Source organism: Myotis brandtii, unplaced genomic scaffold (assembly GCF_000412655.1).
Source record: "Myotis brandtii unplaced genomic scaffold, ASM41265v1 scaffold251, whole genome shotgun sequence".
NCBI classification, from domain to species: Eukaryota; Metazoa; Chordata; class Mammalia; order Chiroptera; family Vespertilionidae; genus Myotis; species Myotis brandtii.
This window is the reverse complement of record NW_005359516.1, coordinates 3162727-3176022: the sequence shown is the minus strand read 5'-3', so window position 1 is coordinate 3176022 and position 13296 is coordinate 3162727. Positions and strand designations below refer to the sequence as shown.

At 41.1% G+C, this 13296-nt stretch overlaps 1 protein-coding gene across 14 annotated transcripts in view; it reads right to left on the bottom strand.

The window, feature by feature from the left end:
- AAK1 (AP2 associated kinase 1) overlaps positions 1–13296 on the bottom strand; it is a 160348-nt gene that overhangs the window by 31542 nt on the left and 115510 nt on the right. For 5 of the 14 annotated variants that reach the window (XM_014540946.1, XM_014540950.1, XM_005867809.2 and 2 more), the window contains exons 12-16: positions 10349–10600; positions 7406–7638; positions 5687–5862; positions 2510–2614; positions 1062–1157 (exon numbers count right to left, since the gene is read on the bottom strand). In XM_014540946.1, coding sequence (XP_014396432.1) covers positions 1062–1157; positions 2510–2614; positions 5687–5862; positions 7406–7638; positions 10349–10600 — 862 coding nt within the window. The remainder of the gene's footprint in view (positions 1–1061; positions 1158–2509; positions 2615–5686; positions 5863–7405; positions 7639–10348; positions 10601–13296) is intronic. The other 9 variants (XM_014540947.1, XM_005867805.2, XM_014540948.1 and 6 more) reach the window with 7 other exon arrangements.

Sequence of the window (13296 nt, the reverse complement as noted above, 5' to 3'; positions counted from 1 at the left end):
CTGAGAGATCTGATTACGTTCTTCTCTTTTCTTTAACTACCCTTTACTGAATCATTCCTCAGTGGTTTTAGACATTTTTTACCTACATCCACCATCTAGGTCCAGCAAGCTATAATGTCACACGATAATACCTGATCAAGGCAGTTTTTGCTTCCTCTTTAGAAGGGTCCACAAATTGCCTAAAGAAATAAAAACTATCTTGGTGCCCTAGCTACAGTCTGTCTTAGTAGGGAGAGGGTAAGACTATCACAATCACTTCCAATTTTTAGGCAATCAATCAAATACCTTTAACATTTTGGGGGAAAAAAAACCCAGCCAGATCCTATCAGTTTAAGACCAAGAATCAGCAAGGGTAAACACTGGAGAAAAGGAAAACTATCAGAAGCAAAACGACCACCAGATGCTTTGAAGGAGCTGGATCTATTTGCTTTTTCAAAGACACGGATAGAGATGAGAAAAAGCGGCTTCTGTTCCTCACATCACGCTTCTCCCACCCCCGCCCCTCCCCAAACGGATGGGGAGGAGAGCAGGAAAGGAAATCTTTGGCATTCAGAAACTGCAAATTATGTTTCAAAAGCTGTTTCAATCAGAACACACTAACCATTTCTTCTTTTTTTGGACTGCTCACTTAAAAATCAGGATATGGTAGATTTAAAGGGATATTCGAATTCATGCAGTCCATTTCACTCCACTGATGAACAGTCAAGCCTGAAGGTTTTTAGGTAGTGGAAGAGCTAGAAAGGGAACTCAGGTTTCCTGACCCACATTTCCTATCAACTTTTATTATGCATTTTTATATTATAAAATTAAAGTATATTACAGGAAAATAGAAACTTGACAGGAAGTAAGTCACCCATTATCTACTCATCATACTATAACCACTACTCACATTTTGTTCCTTTTATCACATGCTTATAGGCCTTCCCCCCATATTGTTATAATCATTATTGGACTAATATGGAATTCAGGTCCTTTTCATGGAGTGTTTAAAACCAACTCTCAAGAGACCCTGGGACATAAGAATCAAGCTGGTTAACCTCAGATCAGGTCTATTTACCTACCTGGTGCATCAGGTACTTGAAGAGGAATGAAAGGATCAGATACGCTTAGAAGTGGGAGGCTAGAATCCACAGTCTGCCCACCCTTCTTTTTTTCAGCTGGAGTTGGTTGGAGGGGAAGGAAGGGTCAAGGAGAGAGAAAAAAGAGAAAAGCAGAAAATATCAAGTAAATCTAGATGAACTTACTACCTATTAACCCAACAGCTCAAATTAGAGAACAAGTCTAAACTCAGAGGTAGAAAAGGGATGAGTGGATATAATACAGTGTAACAGCAAAGTATGTATGAAATATATAATCTGGTCCTTGCAACATACTCTAAGATGTAATTAATGACAAAACTAGGATATGCACACATCTGAAATTCCACTTTTCCCTTTGTGGAAACCCACGGTGATCTTTTTCAGAATTTGTACAGCAATTACTGTCCATATTGCACATTTTGGCATGTAAACAAACATTATCTATTTTGTAATCTAGCATATATATAGGTACTTCCTATGTAACCATTACCCTCTTGAGGCTGTTGTATCACCAAATGTCTAATATAGTGCTAGGCAGACAGACAGGAGGAGACAGACTTCTTGCCTCCTGCAAGGTTAGACAACCCCTAATCTCTAGACTGCATCTTACATACTACTGGCATTGATTCTATAGTTGACAAACTTACAGATTTACAGAAATATATGCACCCTATGGGATATCAGAGTTTGAAGAGATCTTAGGATTTTCTAGCACAATTTTCTTATTTTTCAGAAAAGGAAATAAAGCCCAGAAGAAGAGATTAGCCAGAGGTGCATCAGCAGACCTAGGACCAGAACCCAGGTCTCCTTGTTTCTACTTAACCATTTTTTACGATGCATTTTAATATTCAGTTTGTGATGCCCAGCCGGGTGTGGCTCAGTGGTTGGAGCGTTGGGCTGCACACTGAAGGGTCGTGGGTTCAATTCCCAGTCAAGGGCATGTACCTGGGTTGCAGGTTCGAGCCCCAGACCCAGTTGGGGCCCATACAGGAGGCAACCAATCAGTGTGTCTCTCTCACATTGCTGTTTCTCTCTCTTTCTTTCCTTCCTTCCCTCCCTTCCAACCTCTAAAAATCAATGGAAAAAATATCCTTGAGTGAGGATTAACAAAACAAACAAAAAATACACAGCTCAGCAGAGTCTCAGGGTGATGTTCCTCAAATTTAGAAATATTTGCTTAAAACATGTCCATGGACTAGATAGAACAAATCCTATATATTACTTCCAGATCATCCTGTCATTTTAATTGAAAGTGACTCTACATCTTTCTTTATCCCTATCTTTTTTATTGGAAATCTCTGGAATAAATGAAAATATTAAGTTACCACCAGGATTTTGGGCTCATTGGTATGCTAGAGTTATCTGTGAAGTGGAAAACAGTGTGAAGGTGACAAGAGTGAGTTTGTATTTCAGGTGCTTGCCATACTAACCATTTCCAGCAGAAAACGAAGAAGAGGCAAACGCATCACTTTGGGTTGATTGAAAGCCTGGGATCAAACTCTCAGCTGAGCCTCCAAGCTTCTCAGGATGTTTGCCTGGAGGGACAAAACACCAGTCAGTTCACGCCAGCAGAATCACAGAACACATCCCCAGTGCACTTTCTGCACTGACTTCTAGACTTCATTCCTTTTTTTACTGGGTTATGGTGACACCTCAGCCATTCAGAGGTCCTTCTGTAGTCACTACAGCAGCTGAGAGAACAACTGAGAAATGGAAGGAGGTTTTAAGAATCAAAAAAGAGAGCACATCAGTTTTGCAAGAGGGAAAGAGTGGCTGCACCACAATGCAAATGTAATTAACACTACTGATCTGTACACTTAAAAATGATTAAGCCCTAGTCAGTTTGGATCAGTGGATAGAGTGTCGGCCTGTAGACTGAAGGGTCCCGGGTTCAATTCCAGTCAGGGGCACATGCCAGGGTTGCACGCTTGATCCCCAGTAGGGGGCATGCAGGAGGCAGCCAATCAATGGTTCTCTCTCATCATTGATGTTTCTATCTCTCTCTCTCGCCCTTCCTTTCTGAAATCAATAAAATACATATATATATATTTAAAATGGTTAAGATGGTAATTTCTGTTATGTACATTTTACCACAATTAAAAATAAAAATAAATAACAGCAAAAGAGATAGCTAGAGCCAAAGCCCCAAAGCCGAAGCACATCACTCAAACAGAATACCTCCAGCCCTCACTCAATCTATTTATTTATATATAGAACAACTGAAAAACTGGTCGCTGTGACGTGTGCTGACCAGGGGGCACATGTGGAACATGGCGGGCATCAGCTGTGGCAGGATGGTGAAGCAGGTGGGCGAGGGGCGCCAGACCAAGGCGGGGCGCTGGAAACTGTCATCAGGACGAGCTTCTGGTGGTTACTGAAAATCCTTTGCTCCCACGCACCATGGTCCCACCGGGTGCTCACACCTGCTGCTGGCGCCTGGCACAGGTCCTGATCGCTTGGCACGATCAGCGGGTGCAAGCAGTGGCTGCCGGCCCTGATCATCCCTTAGGGCTTCTCCACTGCTCCCTGCTCCTAAGGGGTGATCGGGGTGGCAGCCACCTCTTGCACCCGCTGCTGGCGCTGGCCCTAATCGCTCCACGCCGTCAGCAGGTGCGAGCAGCGCTGGGCTGGCACCATCAGCTCGTGCGAGCAGTGGGAGTGGGGCTACCAGCAGACAGGGGACCGGGGGCTGTGGCAGGAGGGGCCAGGCGGAAGCACGGAAGATGAGACCCGCCCCTGTGCCCACTGCAGCCTTGCGGCCCACAGTTCCTTTCAAAGTGCACGAATTCGTGCACTGGGCCCCTAGTTTTTATATAATTGTAATGAGTTTAATGATCTGTTGCAGGCAGTTTAGGAAAGCAAATGAGAAGAGGGAGTGATGGAGATGGCAGTAGTGAGAGGCTGTGAGGGACAGGCACAATGCAGCAGCTTCATGTAAAAGCCAACAGCCAAACAAGAGAGGCAGAAAAGTATTCAAAATAGACACAAGAATTAAAAAAAAACTTGGGGCCTGGCTCAGGTGGTTGGAATTGTCTTGTATACTGAAAGGTGGAGGGTTGGATTCCCGAGCAGGGCACATGCCCAGGTTGCAGGTTCGATCTCTGATTGGGGCATGTACAGAAGGCAATCAATCGATATTTCTCTCACACATCAATGTTTCTTTCTCTCTCTATCTCTCCTCCCCCGCTTCCTTGCTCTAAAATCAATTTTTAAAAACTACCACCAACAATAAAAAACTTATTTTAAAAAATTTAAAAACTTGGGCAGGTCACTTAGTTGAAAGCAAAAATACTATAGTTTTCAAGAGTCCTAAAGGTATTTCTTTTATAGTCTAGAACAATAACTGGCACACATAACAATGAAATAATTTGACAATGAATCATCAAATAAAGTTAAATCCTATGCTCTATCTTCTGTTTGAAAAGGCAAGAAAGCAATACAAATTTTAAAAAGATATCTATAAAATAACAGTTAAACTATTAGTCAAATAGTTAAAATGTTTGCTCTAAATTCTCTTGGTTCTGTTCATTCCTTTACCCTGAGATACTCTTTGAACTGTATCATACCGTAGAATTGTTGTTTTCCAAAGTGTGTGTGTGCATGTGTGTCTCCTGCCTTCCAAATTAGACTGTGGGTTTGCAAGCAGAAAGGCACCTTCTATTTATTTGATCTCCTCAGTAATATAGAACTCTGATCATAGTCAAAGATTCAGTTTCTCTATGAGGGCACTCTCTCATGGGTAAGCAGTTATAATTTTCTGGGACAATAAATCCCCTTAGGACAAGGGAACCATCATATTCCTACAAGAAATGACCATGCATGACACTCTCATCCCAATCTATGCTATCCAATCTTTCCTAAAAGTTTTCCCTTCTCCTTGCCACCACCTATAGGAGACTAGGATTTCCTGAGGATGAAGACTTCAGTGCTCCAGTAAAATACAAATTGATTTGTACTCATACTTCAAAATCACATTGTAAGGTATAAAATGTCAAATCACTATATTGTACACCTGAAACTAACATAACCAATACAAGATTGTATACCAACTATACTTGAATAAAAAAAGAAATTAAAAAAAAAATCAAACCTTTGTGGGGCCCAATCCTACATTTTTTTTTTTTAGTCCTCACCCAAGGATATTTTTTGCCACTGATTTTAGAGAGAATGGAAGGGAGGGGGAGAGCAAGAAACACTGATCAGTTGCCTCCCGCATGTGCCCTGACAGGGGCCCAAACCTACAACCCAGGTACAGTTGAATAAAAAAAGAAATTAAAAAAAAAATCAAACCTTTGTGGGGCCCAATCCTACATTTTTTTTTTTTAGTCCTCACCCAAGGATATTTTTTGCCACTGATTTTAGAGAGAATGGAAGGGAGGGGGAGAGCAAGAAACACTGATCAGTTGCCTCCCGCATGTGCCTTGACAGGGGCCCAAACCTACAACCCAGGTACATGCCCTTGACCAGGAATGAACCCAAGACCCTTCGGTCCATGGGCCAATGCTCTATCTGCTTAGCCACACCAGCCAGGGCCCCAAGTCTACATTTTTACATGTATACTCCTCTAGAATAAGGTTTCAAGAATCACAAAGACACCAATTACTCACCTTCCCCCAGCTTGGCAAAGTCCTTATTTAGCAGTTCTTCAGCTGTGAGTTTGGAGAAATTGTCATCATCAAAGGGATTCCACGTAGAACCTTCTGAAGGATTATAAACGTTTTGCTGGGAAGTCCGAGGAGAGCCTGATGGAGTGGTGGTTGCAGACCTAGGTAAGTTCCCACCCCCACGAAATAAGAAGACATATAAAAGTTGAAAAGGTTCAACCTATTTTCTCTTTGTTTCAAGAGCAAATTCTTTTCCGAATCAAACCATTATTTTCCACAGTGGTTTTCTAAAAGGGCTTTCCACGGCAACTGGACAGTCGCTATAGATCCCTTTCCACTGTGTAAAATAAGTGTTTCCATTTTCTTAATGATTCACTATCTCCCACTACTTCTTTAATCTCTTCCTTAGATTTTTGGTCTCGCCTGCAAGTCCTTTCAATTCAAGATTCCAAAGCAACCTATTGTGTAGCTTATGGTGCCCACTATAACCCACAATAATGGACCCCGGAGGGCTGGGACTGATGCCTGTTCAAGCTGCCTCCCATCTGTTGGATCTAGCATGCATACAACTATGGTCACCTATCACAGTTAAAGAGAAATAAAGACCACTATCTTGTGCTTCTAGGTACCATTACTTAATTTTATTCTAAGTCTCTCTTGATGCCCTTTGCATTTAGCTAATGAGTTAAAGATTTTTAACTTTAGAGTATATGGTTCCAAGAAAGCTGAGGGCCTGAAATTGCATTTACTCCACAAACATTCATTGCAATCTACATCTACTTTATATCAGACCCAGAGCCAGTCACTGGATTTGCAAAGGTTGGTTAAGATATAATCCTTGTCTTGGAGGAACTCTCAGGCTAAGTCAACTAGATGAGATACTCATATAGACATACAAATAAATAATGATAATACAATGGGATACGTGCACAACAAATTATAAATGACACCAGAGGAAGGTTTAAAGGAGAGGTAGCCTCTGACATTGATCATGATGAATAGATAAGTACCTCCTTGGTGGACAAGGAGGACAGTGCAGTTAAGGGAGAGGACCTAGGCCAGTGATGGCAAACCTATGACACACGTGTCAGAGGTGACACGCGAACTCATTTTTTTGGTTGATTTTTCTTTGTTAAATGGCATTTAAATATATAAAATAAATATCAAAAATATAAATCTTTGTTTTACTATGGTTGCAAATATCAAAAAATTTCTATATGTGACACGGCACCAGAGTTAAGTTAGGGTTTTTCAAAATGCTGACACGCCGAGCTCAAAAGGTTCGCCATCACTGGCCTAGGCTGAACAAAGCGTTTGTGAAGATGGAGAATGACAAGTCCACCAATGTGATGCAATAGGTCTTTGATCTGTTAACCAATGAGTTCAGATAGTATCCCACAGGCAACCTGAGGGGTGTTGGTGGGGGCGGGGGAATGAAAGATTTTCAGCATGAAAAGTTGGTCAGATCAAGAGTTTAGAAAATACTCTGTAAAAATATGGACTAGATGAGAGAATGGAAACAGTGACACAAATAGGAAATTATTTCTTAAGATCAGTATGGTTTATGCACTACAGGCAAATTCAGTTTCTTATTAAACACAGATGCATACCACTGCATATACATCTACACACAAACATATGCAAAGAATCACACAGTAACGGCCCACAGCAGACCTTGCCCACAAAGTAAAGTAAGAAGAATAAAGGAGAAGCATCACATACTTGGACTTATTGAGACTGGCCTCAGCTGCAGCTGCCTGGAGCAGCTGGGTTGATTTGCTGGCAGGGACCCCAAAGACTGCACTGTGGGTTACGTCACTGAGAATCCGCCTGTGTCCAGCACGTTGGGTCTTGGGGGATGATGGAGGAGTGAGAGATCCGAGTTTCTGTCCCTGGACGGTAGGAGGTGGGGTTGTCTGAACTGTTGGCTGTTGTCTTACTGGGGCTTGTATCTGCTGGGAAGAGAAATGAAAAATGTTCCAAAACAAAGGAAAAAACAACAAACAGATTAGCATAACAAAAAAATGCCACATGAGAGCTAACATAGAATTTAAATGGCTGAGTTTAACAATAACATCCTGAAAAAAAAATAAACACTGGGCTTTGACAACCTGAACTGCAACTTTGGGACTGATACCAATACGGTATTTATCTCCTATGTGTGTATATATATATACACACACACACATACATACTAGACACCCGGCACATGAATTCGTGCTTGGGTGGGGTCCGGCTGGCCCACCCTGATCGGGCCGGGCCGGCTGGGGGGAGGGGCCACGGTTGTTAGCCAGCCAGCCCCGCCCCCTGGTCAAATTCCTGGTCAAGGGGACAATTTGCATATTAGCCATTTATTATATAGAATATATATTACAATCTTCATCAATGACAATGTACAGGGTAACCATATGCAAATTAGCCCAAAGCATAAGACTACAGAAGCTATTCTGATTTTTAATGGCTGCAGTTGGGTTATTATTATTTTTTTTGGTTACTGAACGATTTAAAATGGCCATTCTTTCAGCCATTTTAAATAAGGCGGCCACAAACATCTATGGCATACAACTACTTTCATTTGTAGATTATTGCTTTAAGATGGCTGCAATGTATATTTTTGTTTTAATATATTTTTATTGATTTCAGAGAGGAAGGGAGAGGAAGAGAGAGATAGAAATATCAATGATGAGAGAGAATCATTGATCAGCTGCCTCCTGCATGCCCTCTACTGGGGATCAAGCCCACAACCCGGGCATGTTCCCTTATCGAAATCGAACCTGGGACCCTTCAGTCCACAGGCTGAAGCTCTATCCACTGAGCCAAACCGGCTAGGGCTGCAGTGTGTACTTTACATTCACTCACCTGCTTCTCTAGGTAAGTTCTGCCAAGAGTCATTGGGAAAGAGATGGTCAAAGCTGGGAAGCTCTCCAGCTCCTGGCACAAGCATGTTCTGCTCCTGTTCCCTCGCCACCCCCTTAACCAACTACCACTAAACAAAGCAATTTTTTTTTTTAAATCCAAGGAACATGGAGAAATTTCACAATTCATTCCCAAGAGAGTGGATACTTTTGTCTGGGGAAAGCAGAGAGAACCTCATAAGAAGTGTGGTCTGTAGGAAGTTTATCATCTCATCCCCCCAGATAAGCATCTATTATTATCATCCTGAACACAGATCAGGACTCTTTGTTCTGGTCCCAGCTCTGCTGCTATCAGTCTGTGTGTCTTAGGTAATGACCTTCTAGGCTGGGCCTCAGTTTCCAATTCCATTAAGTGAGGGGACTAGACTAGATAATTAAGATCTCAATTAGCACCCTAGCCAGTATGGCTCAGTGGATAGAGCATTGGACAAAAGGGTCTCAGGTTCGATTTCAGCCAAGGGCACATGCCTGGGTTACAGACTTGACCCCCCCCCCAGTAGGGGGCGTGCAGGAGGCAGCCAATCCATGATTCTCTCTCATCATTGATATTTCTATCTCTCTCCCTTCCTCTCTGAAATCAATAAAAAATATATATTTAAAAAAAGAAAGAAGATCTCAATTAGCTACATCATATGATAATTTTTTAAAGCCCTTTTTCATTTAACAAGAGGAACTTTATCTCTTATTAAAAATACAGAGAGTAGCTATCTACTTCACTCCTGCGGGAAGACTAGAGTTGTTTCAGAAACCAAGGTGTAAAGACACTGAACACACACTTAGCTGAGACTTAAAGAAGAAAATGTATTTACGGCACTGCTTCCTTTGGAAACAATGTAGGTTTTCTGGTTTAAGATGGGCCACAAAACTCTAGTAGAACTCAGTCCTCAAAAAGAAGGTTTCCTATCATTCGTCTAGTAGTTAGACTTCCCTGGGAATAAGACAGTAGCTGTTATATTCTATTGGCTGGGTATGTAAAATGTCTTTTTCTATCACTATAAAATTATCTATCACTATCACTCAGAAAACTGTGAGTACAAAATTAAAGGCACTTATTAAAGGCCAAAACACAATGTGTTTGAGGATGTTGAAACAGTAGAGGTCTATCAGGAGAGGATGTAGTGATTCGGATGCTATATTCAGACACTATCTAAAAGTAGACATGTTCAATTTCTATACTGACAATTGGGCTTGAACAATACTTAGATACTCTGGTGTCCAAAGGGATTAGGCCATGGCAAATGGTCCCAGGCATGCAGGCCCCCTTGAAGGGTGCTGTATGGTACACTCGATTGAGGTGGCCAATAATGTCGTCCAAGACAAAGAATAAACACAACATTGTCAGGACTCAGGGTAAATGTGGGGGTTCATATGAACCTCCAAAGACAGAAAAGGCCATAATGGCCAAACTGCCCCTTGAAGAAGGGAAAGGGACTAATTCTAATCCTACCTAGGTCCTTGGCTGCTCAACACAAGAGAAAATGAACAGCTCTTTCTGCCATCCTAATGTCAAAGTAATAAATTAAATATTCATCAGTAGCCTAGAGTTATTTTTTAAAAAACCTCTACCATTGACGGATTACCTCATCCTGTTATTGACTATATCAAGAAAAGATCAAATATTTTAACCACAAGGGTAGGGAATCAGCCTAGTTCTAGGCCAGAGGCCAACACCCAGCTGCTACAGCCTGTTTCCCAAGCCCTCACTGCATTCTCCTCTTCCTTTGCTCTCTGAGCCATGGCTGATTCTTACCATTGGCTCCTGGGCAGGGGACTGCTGTGGGGCTGCGGCTGGCTGAGCCTGGGGCTGCTGTCCGGCTGCTACAGCAGGCTTCTGCTGCACAGCAGCCTGCTGAGTCAGCAGCTGCTGCTGATGCAGGTTTGTGGCCTGCTGCTGCTGCTGCTGGTAAAAGTTCTGTATCAGCTGCTGTTGAGAGCTTCCTTGGGACACCACAGGGAACTGGGCAATTGCTGGTTGCTGGGTTGCTGGGTGTACTGCCTGAAACTAAGCAGGAGAAAGGAGCAAGAAATGAGGAGGTGAATAAAAACCTGTCACAGTAACAACTAAGACCAGTGATGAAGCCAAAGGCAAAGGAAGGCAGAAGTCTTGTAACTTGGCCTAAAACTCCTGAGTGGAACCTGAAGACATTAAAACAAACAGAGCAGCACCTTACACTGCCAGGCTCCATCCACTACACTATGCTGCCTCCTGTACTGCAGACCAGCTCCCATGTGGGCTTCTATGCCACGCTTGAGGGTGTCCATCTCACTACACATCTGTGACTCCATACATGGGAGTGTAACAGAAGCTAATAAATGATCTCCCAATCACAGAAGTAATTCTCCTCTTAAAGAGATATGGAAGTAGCCAAGATTAAAATTCTTCCCTAGATGAACAGGATGAAGCAATGACGGCACTGAAAATAAAACAAACAAAAAAAAACCCTAAATGTTAACCCAACTATTAAGGTCATCTCTTTCTGAAAATTATTTCCCACTAGCTCTATCTTTACTAACTCTCCAACTTTAAACATTCAAAATATTCAGATTACATTTAATGACATTTTATTATATATTGGTAATGAATTGTGTCAAGTTATATTCTCTTATAAAGCATCCAAAAAATAGAGAAACTTCTTTTCTTTCTTTCTCCTACCCACTAAGGACTATGTGCTAGGCCAGCCGTGGGCAAACTACGGCCCGGGGGCCGGATCCGGCCCGTTTGAAATGAATAAAACTAAAAAAAAAAAAGACCGTACCCTTTTATGTAATGATGTTTACTTTGAATTTATATTAGTTCACACAAACACTCCATCCATGCTTTTGTTCCGGCCCTCCGGTCCAGTTTAAGAACCCATTGTGGCCCTCGAGTCAAAAAGTTTGCCCACCCCTGTGCTAGGCACACAAATAGAGCTCAAACAAGGGCCTACTGATGAACAAAACTCCAAGATCTTGTCTCTTAACATCCTAAATAGCTTTACTTCATTATAGAGCTAATTGACAGGATATTGTTTGCCTAATGAGGTAAAGTTAAAGGGTTAGCAAAGAAGCAGATGTCAGTAAATAGTTGCCTATTTATAACCGTGAAATGCTGGAAACAACCAAATGTCTATCAACAGGGGACTGATTGAATAAACTATCCTATATACCCAACTCTCTAGTTGTAAATAGGAATGAGGACTACCTCTATATATGGGATGGAAGAGACAGAATTTTGCGGATTTAACTTTGAAACTATGTAAATATTTTACATGTTTGCAAAACAAAATTAAAACAAAATTTAAAAGTCAATAACTAAAAATCAAAAGCAAAATGAAGCAAAGAAACCTATGTGTCAAATTAATAGCCAAACTCCCCAGAAAATAATATGCTAAACATTCTAAGGGTAAAGAGGGCAAAGAAATCTTAAACTATTTTCAGTAATCCTATTAGTATTGTTATCTTGAAACTATAAACAAATAAGTAATTATGTTAATGTTATTAGGAATCAAGACTTCAATTAGAAAAAAAATATATATATATATAAAAGCTTAATATGCTAATTGTCCCTCCAACCGTTCAACCAGTTGCTATGACAGTGCACGGACCACCAGGGGGCAGATGCCCCAACCAGTAGGTTAGCTTGCTGCTAGGGTCAGGCCGATCAGGACTGGGCCAGACTGGCCGGATACGCCAACCTCCCACAGTCCCTCCACGGCTTCTAAAATATTTCTTCTAATTAATTTGCTTTCAATGTGCACAAATCTGTGCACCGGACCTCTAGGACAAATATAAAATCTAAGAAGTTAAACAAAAATCCTGTAATTATACATCTGAATTAGGAATATAAATTTGAATTCATGGTATATATTCTATTAAGAAAACAAAATTTATTTCCTAACTACTGTCCATTGAAAAGGTCTAAAAACAATAACTAACCCATTAGCAAATGAGTATCCCTAGCACCAAAAATGTGGTCTCTAAAGACCATTTCCATGAAAAGGAAATGAAGCTCCTTAGAGAAATGGCTGATTTCAGGTAGAATGAGCCTGGAACAGCTTGTTACAATGAATAACAAGGAAACCATAAAGACTACTGGAGTCCCAGCCGAAGGATCTAGGAGCCAATTTGAAGACTTTCACTGGACAAAGTTGGGATGCTTTGAGCATCAAAATAAACAAAATTTTAAAAACTACAATGTATGGACACATATCAAATATGTTAAGATCCACAAGTTCCTAATGATACTAAAACAAAAACCTCATTATTCACCTTTGGATGATACTAAGAACAAACTCATTCTGAAACTGGTAAAAATAGGAAAAGAATCATAAATTTTTCTGCCTTTTCTTAGGGTAATAAAATAGTTGATGAAAAGAATTCTTTATAGATAAATTCCAACCCTTTAATGAAGAGGAAATGCTAGAATATTACCATTTTGCCATCCCTAATGAATTAATAGACTTAGGAAATGATTAGCAATGACGGCTAAGCTGATGGGGAACATCAAATGAATGGATCAAATGGACAACACCAAACCCACTTATTAATCTTAATATTATTAAAAGAGAGGACAACCAGACATTATATGCCCCTGATGTGATATAACCAGAAAAACAAAGAACAATCAAACTGAATGGAATACTGAGCAAGCCTCAGGAAATTACCAGTTTACACAGGGGATGGAGAAACATATTAAACATCACCACAGGGATGCCATCA